The following is a 15596-nucleotide window of genomic DNA, read 5'->3' on the forward strand; positions in this document are numbered from 1 at the left end:
GCTTTGCTGGTGATATTTATGATCTTTGAGTGTGAGGAAAGCCATTTTTACAGCAATGTTTCCCCTTAATTTTAAAGTTGAGACTAAAAGCTTTCCTAGCTTTTCTACAGCTGCACTCTGTGTGAGCGTTTCAGTCATTTGTAAGAAAGTCCGTGGGGGATATATATTAAAATTACTTATTTAAGTTACCCCCTTATTTTTCACAGACTGTTATTATTGGGCGTATGTGGTGAAAGCAGAGACGAAAGGGCTAGTGGCGAAAATAATATTTATTAAAGTGTATTTTACCGTTTCTCAAACATGCCCCATCGATGATCCTGACGTCATCTAAAGCAATATCTCCTGTATTACCACTTCCTGCAATTCCTTCAAACACTATCTGGAAGGAAGTCTTTGTTTCAACTGACAGCTTTCCAAGTCGCCAGAAGTTTCCTTGATTGTTGCTATTTACCCACGCAGGTGCACCAACAGTACTTTCTGTATTGACTATGTACACATTCAATGTGTTCAATGTGTTCACCCTTTCCCCGTACATGTGGTAAAACCACTTGATGCATGTGCCATTTGTTGCAGGATACGATGTTGTCCAAAGACGAGCTGTTTTGTTGTATCGCCCATATGAATCTTTGACGTACATGTAGGAACCTATAGGCAAATGATAAAATAAAAGTTTTGGTTTAAGAGATATTGTTGTTCTATCTCTTTGTCGTTTACCTTATTTTATTTCGTTTTTAGTTTTATAAATATTTTCATTAAGAATTTACAAATTTTATTTAGAAATTTAAATTCATGTTAATTTTTTATTACCTTGTAATGTTCCGTAGGTGTGGTCATACGCAGGACCAGCATCATATATGTATGTTGATCCAGATGCTCTTATCCAATCCAAATCATCATCTTCATCTTGTACAAAGTAACAGATGTGTGGATCCTCAAAATCACATTGGTTTTGTGCTGAAACAAAAATCCCAAGACAAAATTAATTTTTTAATATTTATTCTATTAGCCTACATTTATGCATATTATTTACAATCTTTTCAGAAACTGATCATGTTGTATACATTTTTAATCATGTTCTGCACATTAGGTTTATTATTATATTTAGCTCAATACGTAATGCACATTATTTATCTGTAAAAACTTACATATATTGCAAGTTGGTCCAAAAAAACCAGGCATACACTGACAGTTCTCTATTCCGTAATCCGAGACACAGACTCCGCCGTTCAAGCAGTCAATATCGCAAGTTTCTTCAATTAGAATTAAACATTAATTAGTGACATACTCTGTTCGTATTAAAATATCCTCATCGCTCATCACAATACTAATTGTATAAAATTATTATTGTTATGAAAATCGCATTTGTCTTTATATATACATTGATTGATATACATTGATTATGTAAGCGATAGATTATTGGCGGTGCCAATTGTGGAATAGAAAAATTAATGTAGGAATATAATAGTAGTTCTATATGTATATGTTTAAATTATATGATATGATATGATAACTATTAAATACAGTTTAGAAATCAAGGAACATAATATAATGTACATACGTCAAAATAATATAAATTTATATAGCATAATTAGATACTTTATTCATAGTGAATTATTGCATATGAAGGCTTTGATATATATATATATATATATATATAAAATACATAGTGATCAGAATTATCAATGAAATTGATGCAATTGACGCTGTTGCCTCGGTTATACATACATACAGACATGAAAGTACTGCAAGAAACTTTGACTTAATTGAGACATTGAAATGTATTAGTACAAAATTTTCGGTAGCACCTGCTACCTTCATCAGCGTACGAGTATCTCATGATGAATGTAGCAGTGATTATAGTGGCGCTATATAAGTGATTATACAAGGCGCTGCCATCATTATTTCCTTGGTTACTGGATACTGAATTGGCAGATCTGCACATTGTGCAACTTTTTCTGCTGGAGAGTATCCCTGGTTATTGCTGCTTGAACGTGCTCTACCCATACATTTATTTTATTTATTTTATTCATTTGGCATGACGGCTCAGGAGTCACAAAAGTGGAAAATCCACTGTCGCCTGAAGGACGTGCGGCTCCCAACACACAAATTACCAAAAACAAAATAAATATATAAACAGTAAAAAACTAAGATTTACAATAGAACATTTTTTTGAGTTTTGCCTTAAATGATTAAAAATTATCACAAACTAAAGAACTCTTGATATCTTCCGGTAACAAATTCCAAAGTCTAACAAAACGAGTTGCTAAAGAAACTTTGACATGTCATATATGTCATACCATCCTACAAGGTACTGATTTACTATTGGAAAGTTCAACGCCTAAGTAGGGTATAGACTCCCAAATGTTAAGTGCAATTATTCAAAAACAGATATTGGTTTTGCCAAGTTTTAGGGTAAGTAATTAGAGAACAAAAAGAATCAGACATATTAATATATTTTATCCCCGCCGTAACCCCAAGTAATGTTAAACATGTCGTCTAAATTTTTCTTAGCCAATGTTGAGTAAATAATAATATCTGCTTTGTCTTCAGAGATTCCGGTGTGCTTTCGTGCGTACTAGATATCGTATGTTAGCAAAATTTGTGATAGAACTAAAGATAAATAGAGTTCCAAAATGTTAAAAGAGATAGACTTCTTGGTTTGTGCTAGATGGGTTTAAATCATCAGTGACAGAAATGGTGTTTTTCCATTTGTACATTTGTGTTTTTGTGAGCCTGTCATGGTTTATCCAGTCGAGAATGGTCTTGCCTGTGATTTTTAATGGGTTTATGAGTCTACAGTTTGGTTTGATGCCCCGGCGAGGAGTCAGATTTCCCCGACGAAAGCAAAGAGGGCGTGGTCGAGCTTCGATTAAAAGGTTTCGAAAGTGGTCCTGGAGGCGAAGCCCCGGCCGAAAATTTTGACAATTTAGGGGTTTCAAATGCTTATTTAATCAATTTTAGAGTCTACTAATATGCAGAAAATACATATAATTTTTTTTCTCCCCGCCGAATTGTGCTTTTTCTCCCCGACGGAGGGGGGAGGGGGCAGCTCTCCCCGACGGGGGCGCTGGCCCCTCCGGCCCCCCCTCGCTGGTGCCACCCCTGGAGTTCGTGTTAGCCACGTTAGAGCTGAGTTCGTGTTAGCCACGTTAGAGCCGAGTTCGTGTTAGCCACGTTAGAAGTGCTGTGTTCGTGTTAGCCACGTTAAAAGAGCTGTGTTCGTGTTAGCAACGTTATAAGAACTGTGTTCGTGTCAGCCACGTTATAAGAGCTGTGTTCGTGTTAGCCACGTTTAAGAGCTGCGTTCATGTTAGCCACGTTATAAGAGCTGTGTTCGTGTTAGCCACGTTATAAGCGCTGAGTATTATTCTTATTATTCTTATATTTGTTTATTATTATTATTATTGTTATAACCAGTTATTATTGCATTGCCTTGAAGTGTTGATTGTAAATTGTTAAAGTGATAGATAGGCCTAATTGATAGCCTTGCAAGCAAAATTGTCTTTATATGCAATACTGAATATTTGTTTGTACTGTTTGATGGTGATAGACAGAATTGACTATCGCAATTTGTAATCTAATGATCTATTATTCTATGTTGATGCTATGGTTAACTGTATTGTTGAAACTATTACTAGTAAGCTGTGACAATAGTAGCATCATTATTCTTGATATATTATATATTATTGGAGATCAATGTCTAAATTAATAATAATGAGCTTAGTAGTTATTATTGTTGTAAATCGTTATACATTGATATATATATATATACTGTCTCTTTTATATATATAAATAATATGTATATATATATATATATATATTATATATATATAATATATATATATATATATAATTTTTAATTATCTGTCGGTGAGGGAATTAAAACCTGTACTTACTAAAATGAACTTATGGTTAGAGATACAATGGTTGGCTTGGTTAAAATGCTTAGCTACAGGAAAGCCTAGTGTATTGTCTCTAATAGATTTTTTATGATTATTGCATCATAGTCTAAATTTGCAACCAGTTTCCCCGACATATATACAGGTAGTATCCATACATTGGGTACACAAAATAAGATATATGACATTTGAGGCGTTGCAAGTGAGCGATTGTGGGTGTATGATTAAGTGGCGGATGTTGATGGTGTCGTCGGTAATAAGAAGCTTACAAATTTGGCATCGTGAATTACCACAAGGGTGATTACCAAATTTAGGGGTGATAGTGGGAAGTTTAGATGGAGTTAGTAGTGAATTAAGGTTAGGAGGTTGTCAGTATGCTATGAGGGGTGGTGATTTGAGTGCTTCTGAATTTGATGAAGTGCAGTCAGAAAGAATGCGAAAATCTTGGGTGATAGTTTTGGCGAGATGTTGGATTCGGGGGTTGTAGTCGAGGACAAGGAGTATGCGAATAGAATTCGACTTGGCTTTATATTCAAGGAGTTGCTGGCGTGATTTAGACGAGGCCTTATTAATTAATGGTTTGATCAGTTTCATGGGAAAATTGCTGAGTCTTAATTTGTGGATGAGAGTGTTAATATGTTTATCGAATTCGGTATTGGTGGAGCAAATTCGTTTTATTCTGAGCGCCTGACTATACATTATGGATTTTTTGAGTATTAGGGATGAGTTGAGATATCTGTGGTTGTCTGTGGGCTTGGTGTAAACTGTTGTTGTGACTTCATTCTCTTTTAAACCAACTGATACATCTAAAAATGGGATTTCTGAGTAAGAGTTTTCCGTGGTGAACTTGATGCTGTGATGTGAGTTATTGATGTGGGAGATGAATGAGTTGAGTGTGTCAGATCCATGTGGCCAAATAAAGAAGATGTCATCGATATAGAAAAAAAAATAAAATAAAATAGAGGTTGGAGGGGGTATGTGTAGATGTTTTTGTTTTCAAAATAGTCCATGAAAATGTTGGCGTACGAGGGGGCCATTTTAGTACCCATAGCTGTGCCTTTAATTTGGCGATAGTTAGAATTATTAAATTTAGTATTATTGTGGGTTAGAATAAAGTCGATTAGTGAAATAAGATCAGATGTGTAAGGTGTAGGATAAAATTCATTAAGAAAGAATTTGCAAGCATCTAGACCTTCATTATGGGGGATGTTTAAAGTATAAAGGCCAGTGACACCAGTAGAGTGTTATCTGGTAAGTGTGTTATCTCTTGGAGTTTGCGAAGAAAGTGCGTGGTGTCTTGTATGTGACTTTTAATGTTCGGGAGTAGTGGGTTGAGGATACTGTCAATAAAACCCGAAATGTGTTCGGTAAGAGAATTAATACCCGAAATGATAGATCTTCCTGGCGTGGTGATATGGAGGTCTTTGGCAAGTGTGAAAATGTTGGCTGGGCTCAATTTGGCGGAATCAATTGTGTCTTGTAGGTTAGGTGTTGAATTAATTGTATCAGTTGGTTTAAAAGAGAATGAAGTTAAACAACAGTTTACACCAAGCCCACAGACAACCACAGATATCTCAACTTCAATAGCGCTCATCCCATAAAACTAAAAAAATCCATAATATATAGTCAGGCGCTCAGAATAAAACGAATTTGCTCCACCAATACCGAATTCGATAAACATACACTCTCATCCACAAATTAAGACTCAGCAATTTCCCCATGAAACTGATCAAACCATTAATTATTAAGGTCTCGTCTAAATCATGAATCACTAATTCTATTCGCATACCCCTTGTCCTCGACTACAACCCCCGAATCCAACATCTCGCCAAAACTATCACCCAAGATTTTCGCATTCTATCTGACTGCACTTCACCAGATTCAGAAGCACTCAAATCACCACCTGTCATAGCATACCGACAACCTCCTAACCTTAATTCACTACTAACTTCTTCCCACTATCACCCCTAAATTTGGTAATCACCCTTCTGGTAATTCACGATGCCAAATTTGTAAGCTTCTTATTACCGACAACACCATCAACATCCGCCACTTAACCATACACCCACCATCGCTCACTTGCAACGCCTCAAATGTCATATATCTTATTTGGTGTACCCAGTGTATGGATACTATATACGTCGGGGAAACTGGTTGCAAATTTAGACTAAGATGCAATAATCATAAAAATCTAATTAGAGACAATACACTAGGCTTTCCTGTAGCTAAGCATTGTAACTAAGACAACCATTGTATCTCTAACCTTAAGTTCATTTTAGTAAGTACAGGTTTTAATTCCCTCACCGACAGACGTTGTTGCGAATTGAAATGGATCTTAAAATTAAATACTCACAAAAATGGCGTAAATAAAGATTTAGGATTTCTCACAGATTAAATTTTTTATTAATCAATGCATTCATCCATCTTGATACATTTTATTCATCCTTTATATACTATTAACTTGTTATATTTCATTTTCATTGGCTCAGGCTAGTGAGATCATAGGCCTACATTCGGCTGATTAGCCCTTTCGTTTATCTTTATTTTCTTTGTTGTTACCGCCCTTTATAATCTGGTCTAATTATACATATCATTTATAATTTATCTTAGTCACTGATATACTATTTATCCCCTACTGCTAGTTTGTAAATCTTTTTTAATCATATGTGTTATCGCTGAGGAAGTACACAGGCGTGCTCAAAATATTCGAAATAAAAAATTATCTTATGTCTATTATGTCAACATATACGACTCTACTTTGTGCATTCGTACTCGTTTTATATAATCAAGACATATATATATATATTATTGTAGATCGATGTGTAATATAATAATAGTGAGCATAACTGTTTAGTAATTGTTGTTGTTGTGAACTATTCGATTAGCATACACTGATATATTATATATTATTGGAGATCAATGTGTAGTTTATTGATAATGAGCGCAATTAGTTAAATATCGTTGCTATGAGTTGTTTATGAATGACAAGTTAATGGTAACATTTTATTGTTATTATTATGGATATTATATAATTGGAGATCGTTGTCCAGTATATTAATGGTAAAGTGCACAACTAATTAATTATGCGATACAAAGTATTATGAGTGTAAATTGCGATAGTTAGATGGACTAATTGTTAATGTGATGTGTTGTGGTTAATAAAGTTTAATTCCGTGTCGTAACTTATTGCCAAGGTCCTGTCTCCGTTTTGGAATTCTGGAGGAACTTGTGACACCAATTTCAAGCTTTGTAGCAATTGATTTGGTTGCGTTGTTAATTTTGTGAGTGCTGCCTTCTTTTCTCTTCTTTTATGATATGATGTAGTGATATTTTCATATATGAGTTTAATCGCACTACACCTAGTTACTTTTTAGAAGTTTGTTGTTTATCAGTAGTGTTGGATGAGTTCATTTGCTTTGCTGGTGATATTTACGATCTTTGAGCATGAGGAATGCCCTTTTTTTCAGCAATGTTTCCCATGTTTTTAAAGTCAGACTATAAGATTTCCTAGCTTTTCTACACCTCCACTCTGTGTAAGTGTTTCAGTCATTTGTAAGAAAGTCTGTGGGGGATATATATTAAAATTACTTATTTAACTTACTCCCTTATTTTTCACAGACTGTCATTATAGGGCGTAGATGGTGAAAGCAGAGACAAAAGGGCTAGTGGCGAAAATAATATTTATTAAAGTGTATTTTACCGTTTCTCAAACATGCCCCATCGATGATCCTGACGTCGTCTAAAGCAATATCTCCTGTATTACCACTTCCTACAATTCCTTCAAACACTATCTGGAAGGCACTCTTTGTTTCAACTGACAATTTTCCAAGTCGCCAAATGTTTCCTTGATTGTTCCTATTTGTCCACGCAGGTGCACCAACGGTACCTTCCTTATTGACTAGATACACATTCATTGTGTTCGCTGTAGCCCCGTACATGTGGTAAAACCACATGACGCATGTGCCATTTGTTGCAGGATATGACAATGTCCAAAGACGAGCGGTTTGGTTGTATCGCCCATATGAAGTTTCGATGTACATGTAAGAACCTGTAGGCAAATGACAAAATAAATGTTTTGGTTTAAGAGATATTGTTGTAATATCTCTTTGAAGTTTATTTTATTTATTTCGTTTGTAGTTTTAAAAATATTTTCATTAAGAACTTACAATTTCATTTAGGAAATTTAAATTCATGTCAGCTTTTTAATACCTTGTAATGTTCCGTAGGTGTGGTCATAAGCAGGGCCAGTAGCAGATGTGCGTGTTGATCCAGATGTTCTTATCCAATCAAAATCATCATATTTATCTTGTTCAAAGTAACAGATGTGTGGATCTTCAAAATCACATTGGTTTTTTGCTGAAACAAAAATTCCAAGACAAAATTAATTAACTGATTGTAATTGCATTGGTTAACACAGTTACAGGAACCCGAAGTACAATAATTCGTAACTTTGTAGAAAAACATCTTATCTTAAATTTGCAAAAAAATTCAATACTAAAAAAAAAACACTTTCTAAATTTCACTCACATTAAGTCAAACCGGTATCCACAACACATTGTTTCATAATGTTATTGGTATATATTACCAAAAATATTTTTGTTTTGAAACTTAAAACTTTACATTACTATAATTAGCTTCTTAAAAATTGTATTATTGGTTCATGCAATTTCTCGTTTGAACTAAAGACGACACCTAAACACCTTAAAGATTTACAATTTCAATTACATTTTATTTTTTAATTTCATTTTCTTTAATAAATATCTTCTTTTCTGACTACAATAATATTATTATTTTTCCAAGTTTTACAGCACATAGCCAAAGATTTTAAGGTAAATGATTCAAACCATGTCATTTAATAATGCAAGATTACTTATATAAATTTAAAATGGTTAGATAATAAATCCCTAGTCTCTATACTATTTTTTGTTTAATAATAATAATAATAATAATAATAATAATAATAATAATAATAATAATAATAATAATAAATTGTTAATTTTTATAGCGCAAATAAACGAGGTCTCTATTCGCCCAACAATATTGTGGACAAGAAAAAATAAAAAAATAAAAAAATAGAAAATAAAATCAATAAACACCTAGCTAGTACCCAAACCGAAGTATGGGGTTATACCATCACCGGCATCTGGAGATCTGTGTTTATGTACTCCAGTTAGCATCAGTTAAGTCTTGATCTTTACTGGGATCATTAGTAAAATAAATAATAGAATAAGAAGAATATACATTATCTCAGTTTCAAACTGAAACTTAGTACTGATGTTGACATTGATTTTTTAATATTCATTCTATTAGCCTAGATTTATGCATAATATTTACAGTCTTTTCAGAAACTGATCATGTTGTATACATTTTTAACCATTTTCTGCACACTAGGTTAAGTATTATATTTACCTCAATACGTAATGCACATTATTTATCACTGTAAAAACTTACATATATTGCAAGTTGGTCCAAAAAAACCAGACACACACTGACAGTTCTCGTTTCCGTAATCCGAGACACAGACTCCGCCGTTCAAGCAGTCAACATCGCAAGTTTCTTCAATTAGAAATTGAACATTAATTAGTGACATACTCTGTTTGTATTAAAATAACCTCATTGCTCATCACAATACTTATTGTATAAAATTATTATTGTTATGAAAATCGCATTTGTCTTTATATATACAATGATTGATATACATTGATTATGTAAGCGATAGATTATTGGCGATGCTTTTGAGCCAGCTTTATACTAAGACTTTTGAAAATTGATGTAGAATATAATTTAGTTCTATACGTATATGTTTAAATTATATAACGCATGATATGATGACTATTAAATACAGCTTAGAGATCAAGGAACATAATGTAATGTACATACGTAGAAATAATATATATTTATATAGCATATGCCCGCTATACCATGCCTATACCAACTATAAGAAGTTACAACACTCAAAGCATGAAGCAGCCAAATGCTAAACATCATAAAAATGAAGGATGAGAAGTGCATTAAAGATTTCGGGGAAGTATCCAATCAAAAGTATGAACAAGTAGAATTGATCAATGAAAATACTGTATATAACAGATGTGGTATCATCTGAGAGCAGTGATGTATAACTCAGCACTAGAAAGCTTTGGAAAGAAAGCAAGACGTGATGAAGAATGGTTTCAAACCTATTCACCTCAGCTCGAACCTTCGATCAATGCAAAGAGGAATGCCTATACCAACTATAACAGGCATGCAACTCGCCAGAACCTTCAAATATTATTACAAGGCAAAGTGTGACCTGCAAAGAACTTCTCGGCATTATGCTAACTTATATTGGACAAACATGTGAAGGAATATAGCTGCTGATAACAGAGTGTTACGACACACTTCAGACCAGAAGGAATCACACAAACAGGCAACTGATAAAATTTAACACAATTTATTATAGTGGGTACTTTCCCTTTTCATGAAAATACTTCCAGCAAAGAAGAACACTAGATTTAAACAATTACGGAGTACCGATGGCAAATGACTAAGTTATACAATTTACCTAAGTCACCACTGAAATTTATACATCTAGGCATAAGTTCATACCAAGCAAATTTACAGGTGATGAGGTGACTTGATCAAGTTCTGATTAATCCGAATGTAATTGTCCGCTAAAAATTCCACTAGTGATCCAAGTTCCCAAATGTCCTTTGAGAATTCCACATAAAACTAGATGTAATATCAGATGATGATTAGCTAGGCCTAGGATTCCATCACCGATCCTAAAATAGCCTATTCTCACCTACAAGCGTATCGTCCCCGCACTAGCCAGCGTTACCAACCTTTCACGAGAAGATTATCAAAACAAAAACAAACTCCCTTCTCCTGGGGAATTCTGTAACTCTTTTTGGTTGCAAAAGCCCTTCTTGTCCTTCTAGAACATTCTAGGGTTTACTGTCGCTAATTACAACTCATCACCGAGCCAGTCATTACTTTTCGTCAACCAAGACCCCTCGCATCTCCTAATTCCGCTCGCTTCTTCCACAAAGTTCTAAAAAAAATTCTCACCTCACTCATTGATGTCAGTGACCTGGGGTCACTATTTTGTGACATACTTTTAGAACAGAAATCCTTTGACTAAAACAAATCAAATAGCAAATATTCTCTACACCTTCTAACTATAAATGTTAGGGTATAATACCTTATAGGCCATCATCACAGGAGATGCAAGGAACATGTATGATGGTATTCGAAAAGCGCTTGGACCAAGGATAGTGAAGGTACCACCATTGAAAGCCTCCGATGGATCTATGCTGATAGTCAAGATCAATCAACTGGAAAGATGAGAAGAACACTACATGGACATTTATTCCAGGGATGCTCCAATCGACAAGAGAGCTTTAGATGAAATACCTCGCCTCGAGCAAATGCATCATCTTGACTCAGAGCCTAATATTGAAGAACTCAGCAGGGCTTTAGACACGTACCTTGTTTAACAACCGAGCACCAGGGACAGATGGTATACCATCAGAACTATTGAAAGCTGCTAAAAATGCTTTAATACTACTGTATTCAATCTACTAATACAGTGCTGGAGGACTGGAGACATTCCACCAGATATGAGAGATGCTCTTATTGTTAATCTATAAGAACAAAGGTGATTGATCAGACTGTAACAATTACAGAGGAATCTCACTCTTGAATATAACTGGAAAAGCAATCGCAAAGGTCATAGCACAACGATTACAACATGTTGCTGAGTGCATATACCCAGAATCCCAGTGCGGTTTTCGTGCGAAAAGATCCACTAATGACATGATATTTTCTTTGAGACAACTATAGGAGAAGTGTGAGAACAAAGAAAACCCCTATATATTGCCTTTGTGGATCTTACAAAGGTCTTTGATATGGTGAATAGGGAAGGCCTCTGGATGATTCTTGAAAAAATTGGTTGTCCTCAAAAGCTCCTTCGGTTAATTAGGCTTTCATAGTATATGCATGGATATATAAAATCAGAACAAAACGTATCTAAGGGTTTTAACATCAGAAACGGATGCAAGCAGGGAGACGTTCTAGCTCCTGTTATTTGGAACGTACTTTGCTGTGATTTTACAGTATTCATTCAAAGAAGTGAGGGAGGGTATTTACCTGCACACACGTTCAACAGGAAAACTCTTCAACCTTTCAAGACTGAAGTTTAAAACCAAAATTTCTACAGTCCTTGTTAGAGAACTGTTGTTTGCTGACGATGCAGGACTTATCTCACACTCCAATAGTGGACTGCAACAACTGATCACTTGCTTCAAAAATGCATGTTGAAAATTCTCCTTGATGGTCAGCTTAAATAAGACAGTGGTAATGTCACAAGGGCCTGAAGATCCGCCATAATAAGGATGAATGACACATACCTGGAGGTTGCTAACAAGTTTAGCTCCTTAGGCTCAACAATATCACGTAATCTTTCTCTTGATGAAGAACTGAATACACGTACTGTATAGGGAAGGCTGCGACAACATTTGGTAGACTGACTGAATGTGCCTGGACTAACAACAAATTAACCTTAGCCACAAGAATAACCATATCAAGCATATGTGCAAAGTGTATTACTCTAAGGAAGTGAGACATGGACCTTATATTCCAGTCAAGAGAAGAAACTAAACAACTTCCACTTCAGGTGTTTACGTCGAATCCTGAAACTGAAATGGCAAGACAAGGTCACAAATGCAGAAGTTTTGAGAAGAACAAAGTCACGAAGTATGTTTGCAATCATCAAACAGAAAAGATTGACATGGCATGGACATGTACATCTGTCTCTTATACACATCTAGATGTGTATAAGAGACAGGTATGATGGTATTCGAAAAGCGCTTGGACCAAGGATAGTGAAGGTATCACCATTGAAAGCCTCCGATGGATCCATGCTGATAGACAAGATCAATCAACTGGAAAGATGGGAAGAACACTACATGGACATTTATTCCAGGGATGCTCCAATCGACAAGAAAGCTTTAGATGAAATACCTCGCCTCGAGCAAATGCATCTTGACTCAGAGCCTGATATTGAATCACTCTGCAGGGCTATAGACACCTTGTCTAACAACCGAGCACCAGGGACAGATGGTATACCATCAGAACTATTGGAAGCTGCTAAAAATGCTCTGATACTACCTGTATTCAATCTACTAATACAGTGCTGGAGGACAGGAGACATTACACAAGATGAGAGATGCTCTTATTGTTAATATTTATAAAAACAAAGGTGATCGATCAGACTGTAACAATAATATAGGAATCTCACTCTTGAATATAACTGGAAAAGCAATAACATGTGGTAAAACCACATGACGCATGTGCCGTTTGTTGCGGGATATGACGATGTCCAAAGACGTGCAGTTTCGTTGTTGTATCGCGGATATGAAGTTTCGATATACATGTAGGAACCTGTAGGCAATTGATAAAATAAATGTTATGGTTTAAGAGATATTGTTGTTTATCTCTTTTTAGTATATTTTATTTTTTAATTTTAGAAATATTTTTATCAAGAATTTACAATTTCATTTAGGAAATATAAATTCATGTCAGCTTTTTAATACCTTGTAATGTTCCGTAGGTGTGGTCATACTTAGGGCCAGTACCAGATGTGGATGTTGATCCAGATGTTCTTATCCAATCAAAATCATCAAATTCATCTTGTTCAAAGTAACAGATGTATGTATCCTCGAAATCACATTTGGTTTGCGCTTCAGAAAGAAAAAAAAGTAACTGCAGTTACGTAGTCTTAATAATTCATGACTTTATTAGTAAAAAACTTTTATACTTCAATATACCAATAATTTTTGGCAATGTGTTTAATCATATTCTTATTTTATACCTAAAGAATTCGGAATGAAATTTTCAAATAATTAAAAAAAAACATGAACTTTACAATTTTACTTGTATAAAGTCGAACTGGCCTTCAACATACTTACATATGTTAATGGTAAACTACACAAAATTTTGTTTTCATATTTTCAATAATATATTACATAATATTTGCTTCTTTAACATTAGGTGTAATTTTTTAAATCTGGGTCCAACAGGTTAGCAATTGCATTAATTTTGTTTATAAGTGATATCTTAGTTAAAATCAAGTATTCTTTTTTGGGGGTCAAATCGCAATACACAAACTAAGAATTCGAATGTGTGAAAAAAGGCCCCACGGCTTCCAGCGTCCGGGGTCCTAGGGCCTAAATGGCTGCCCAGAGGGGCCTTCGGCCTGTACCTTACGCCACGTAGTGGCAATAACAGTATCTTGTATGGTAACAGCAATCAAAGGGCAAATCATTTCCTATAAGAGAATGATTTCCAATATATTGCAATAGGCTATAGAAGCCTTCGTTATATTCTATAATCTGGATGGTAAGTCCATATCAGCACCTTATTTGTGGAGGACCTTCAGTACTACAACTATTGAACTATAATAAAAGTAAACATATTAAACATAATAAACATTTTTTATAATTTGTATTTCCTTTTTTTTCTTCCAAAAGAACATTTCACTATACGTGTGTACAGGATCAGAAGACGGGAAGTTCACACGGGACGACTACAGTAGTTGAGATATAAATTTTCTATAATAAATTTTATTGAAAGAATATCAAATTTTCCTGAAACAATTCTTGACATAAGAATCAAAATGTTTAGATGAAAGTTAAAGATGATGCTGTATTTTTTAAAATCGAATGTGCCATTGAATGAAGACTGCAAACATTTAAAGTTTAGGTAAACAATTTTTTTTAAAGTTCTCTGCTTTGTGGTTTAGGGTACTATTAAAATTCCTTTAAAGAGGTACACTGGTAAATTTAAAAATTCATATGGCCTCGTTAGGCAGACACATCAAGTACTTTTGCTAAATATTAAGTGAACACTTGGCGTGCCGTGTGTTCATTTAATAGTTAGCAAAATTGGCATGGGTTTTTTCGTTATATATTTATATAAATTTTTATATAATATATATTTTTTATATAATATATATTTTATATAATATAATATTATATATAATATATACTTTTTATATAATATATAATATATTATATAATATATGATTTTTTATATAATATATGATTTTTTATATATATAATTTTTATATAATATATAATATTTTATATAATATATATTATTTTATATAATATATAACTTTTTATATAATATAAAATATATATTATATAAAAAAATTATATATTATATAAATTATTATTTATTATATAAAATATTATATATTATATAAAAAAATTATGTATTATATAAATTATTATTTATTATATAAAATATTATATAAATATATAACGTAAAAAACCACGTCAATTTTTGCTAAATAATTAGTGAACACATGGCGCCTCATACTCTACTGCAATAAAACAATAAATGCAACTTTAATAACAGTTATTCTACACAATATTATCTTCATGTACCATATCTTAGACTGCTTAGAAGGGATCTCTACTGCAAGAAACACACTTGTCCGTTAACAGCTCGTAACAAGTGTGTCTGTCTTTTTATCTAATCTTTACTTTCTGTTTCTAAAATAAATTAAAAGACAATCAATACTGTAAATATTTACAATATTACGGATAACCTACATTAAATACAAACATTGTAATATGTTTAATGACATCTGTTGGATATGTGTTCTCATAATCAGGATTACTGTTATCCTATATAGCGCCCTCTCTTTGTTTT

General features: G+C 33.7%; 1 protein-coding gene across 1 annotated transcript; it reads right to left on the reverse strand.

The window, feature by feature from the left end:
• Positions 1–250: 250 nt before the first annotated feature.
• On the reverse strand, positions 251–12458 carry LOC117116512 (MAM and LDL-receptor class A domain-containing protein 1-like). Its single transcript, XM_033260574.1, has 9 exons — positions 12333–12458; positions 12027–12217; positions 11575–11714; positions 9351–9455; positions 8109–8255; positions 7600–7947; positions 1146–1250; positions 808–954; positions 251–645 (listed from the first exon to the last, which is right to left on the reverse strand). Exons 1-9 carry the CDS (start codon positions 12456–12458, stop codon positions 251–253), a joined length of 1704 nt encoding a protein of 567 aa, XP_033116465.1.
• Between the last annotated feature and the right edge of the window lie 3138 nt (positions 12459–15596).

Source organism: Anneissia japonica, unplaced genomic scaffold (assembly GCF_011630105.1).
Source record: "Anneissia japonica isolate Jap-2015-1 unplaced genomic scaffold, ASM1163010v1 scaffold287606_len166773_cov115, whole genome shotgun sequence".
NCBI classification, from domain to species: domain Eukaryota; kingdom Metazoa; phylum Echinodermata; class Crinoidea; order Comatulida; family Comatulidae; genus Anneissia; species Anneissia japonica.

Excerpts from the sequence above, each read along its gene's own strand:
- LOC117116512 (XM_033260574.1), bottom strand. The coding sequence starts at position 12,458 with ATGGTTATTCTTGTGGCTAAGGTTAATTTGTTGTTAGTCCAGGCACAT. Across the intron at positions 11,715-12,026 it reads CCTGTTGAACGTGTGTGCAG|TTGTCTCAAAGAAAATATCA; the intron begins GTAAATACCCTC and ends CTTCTCCTATAG. Across the intron at positions 9,456-11,574 it reads TTTTCCAGTTATATTCAAGA|AAACTTGCGATGTTGACTGC; the intron begins GTGAGATTCCTC and ends TTCTAATTGAAG.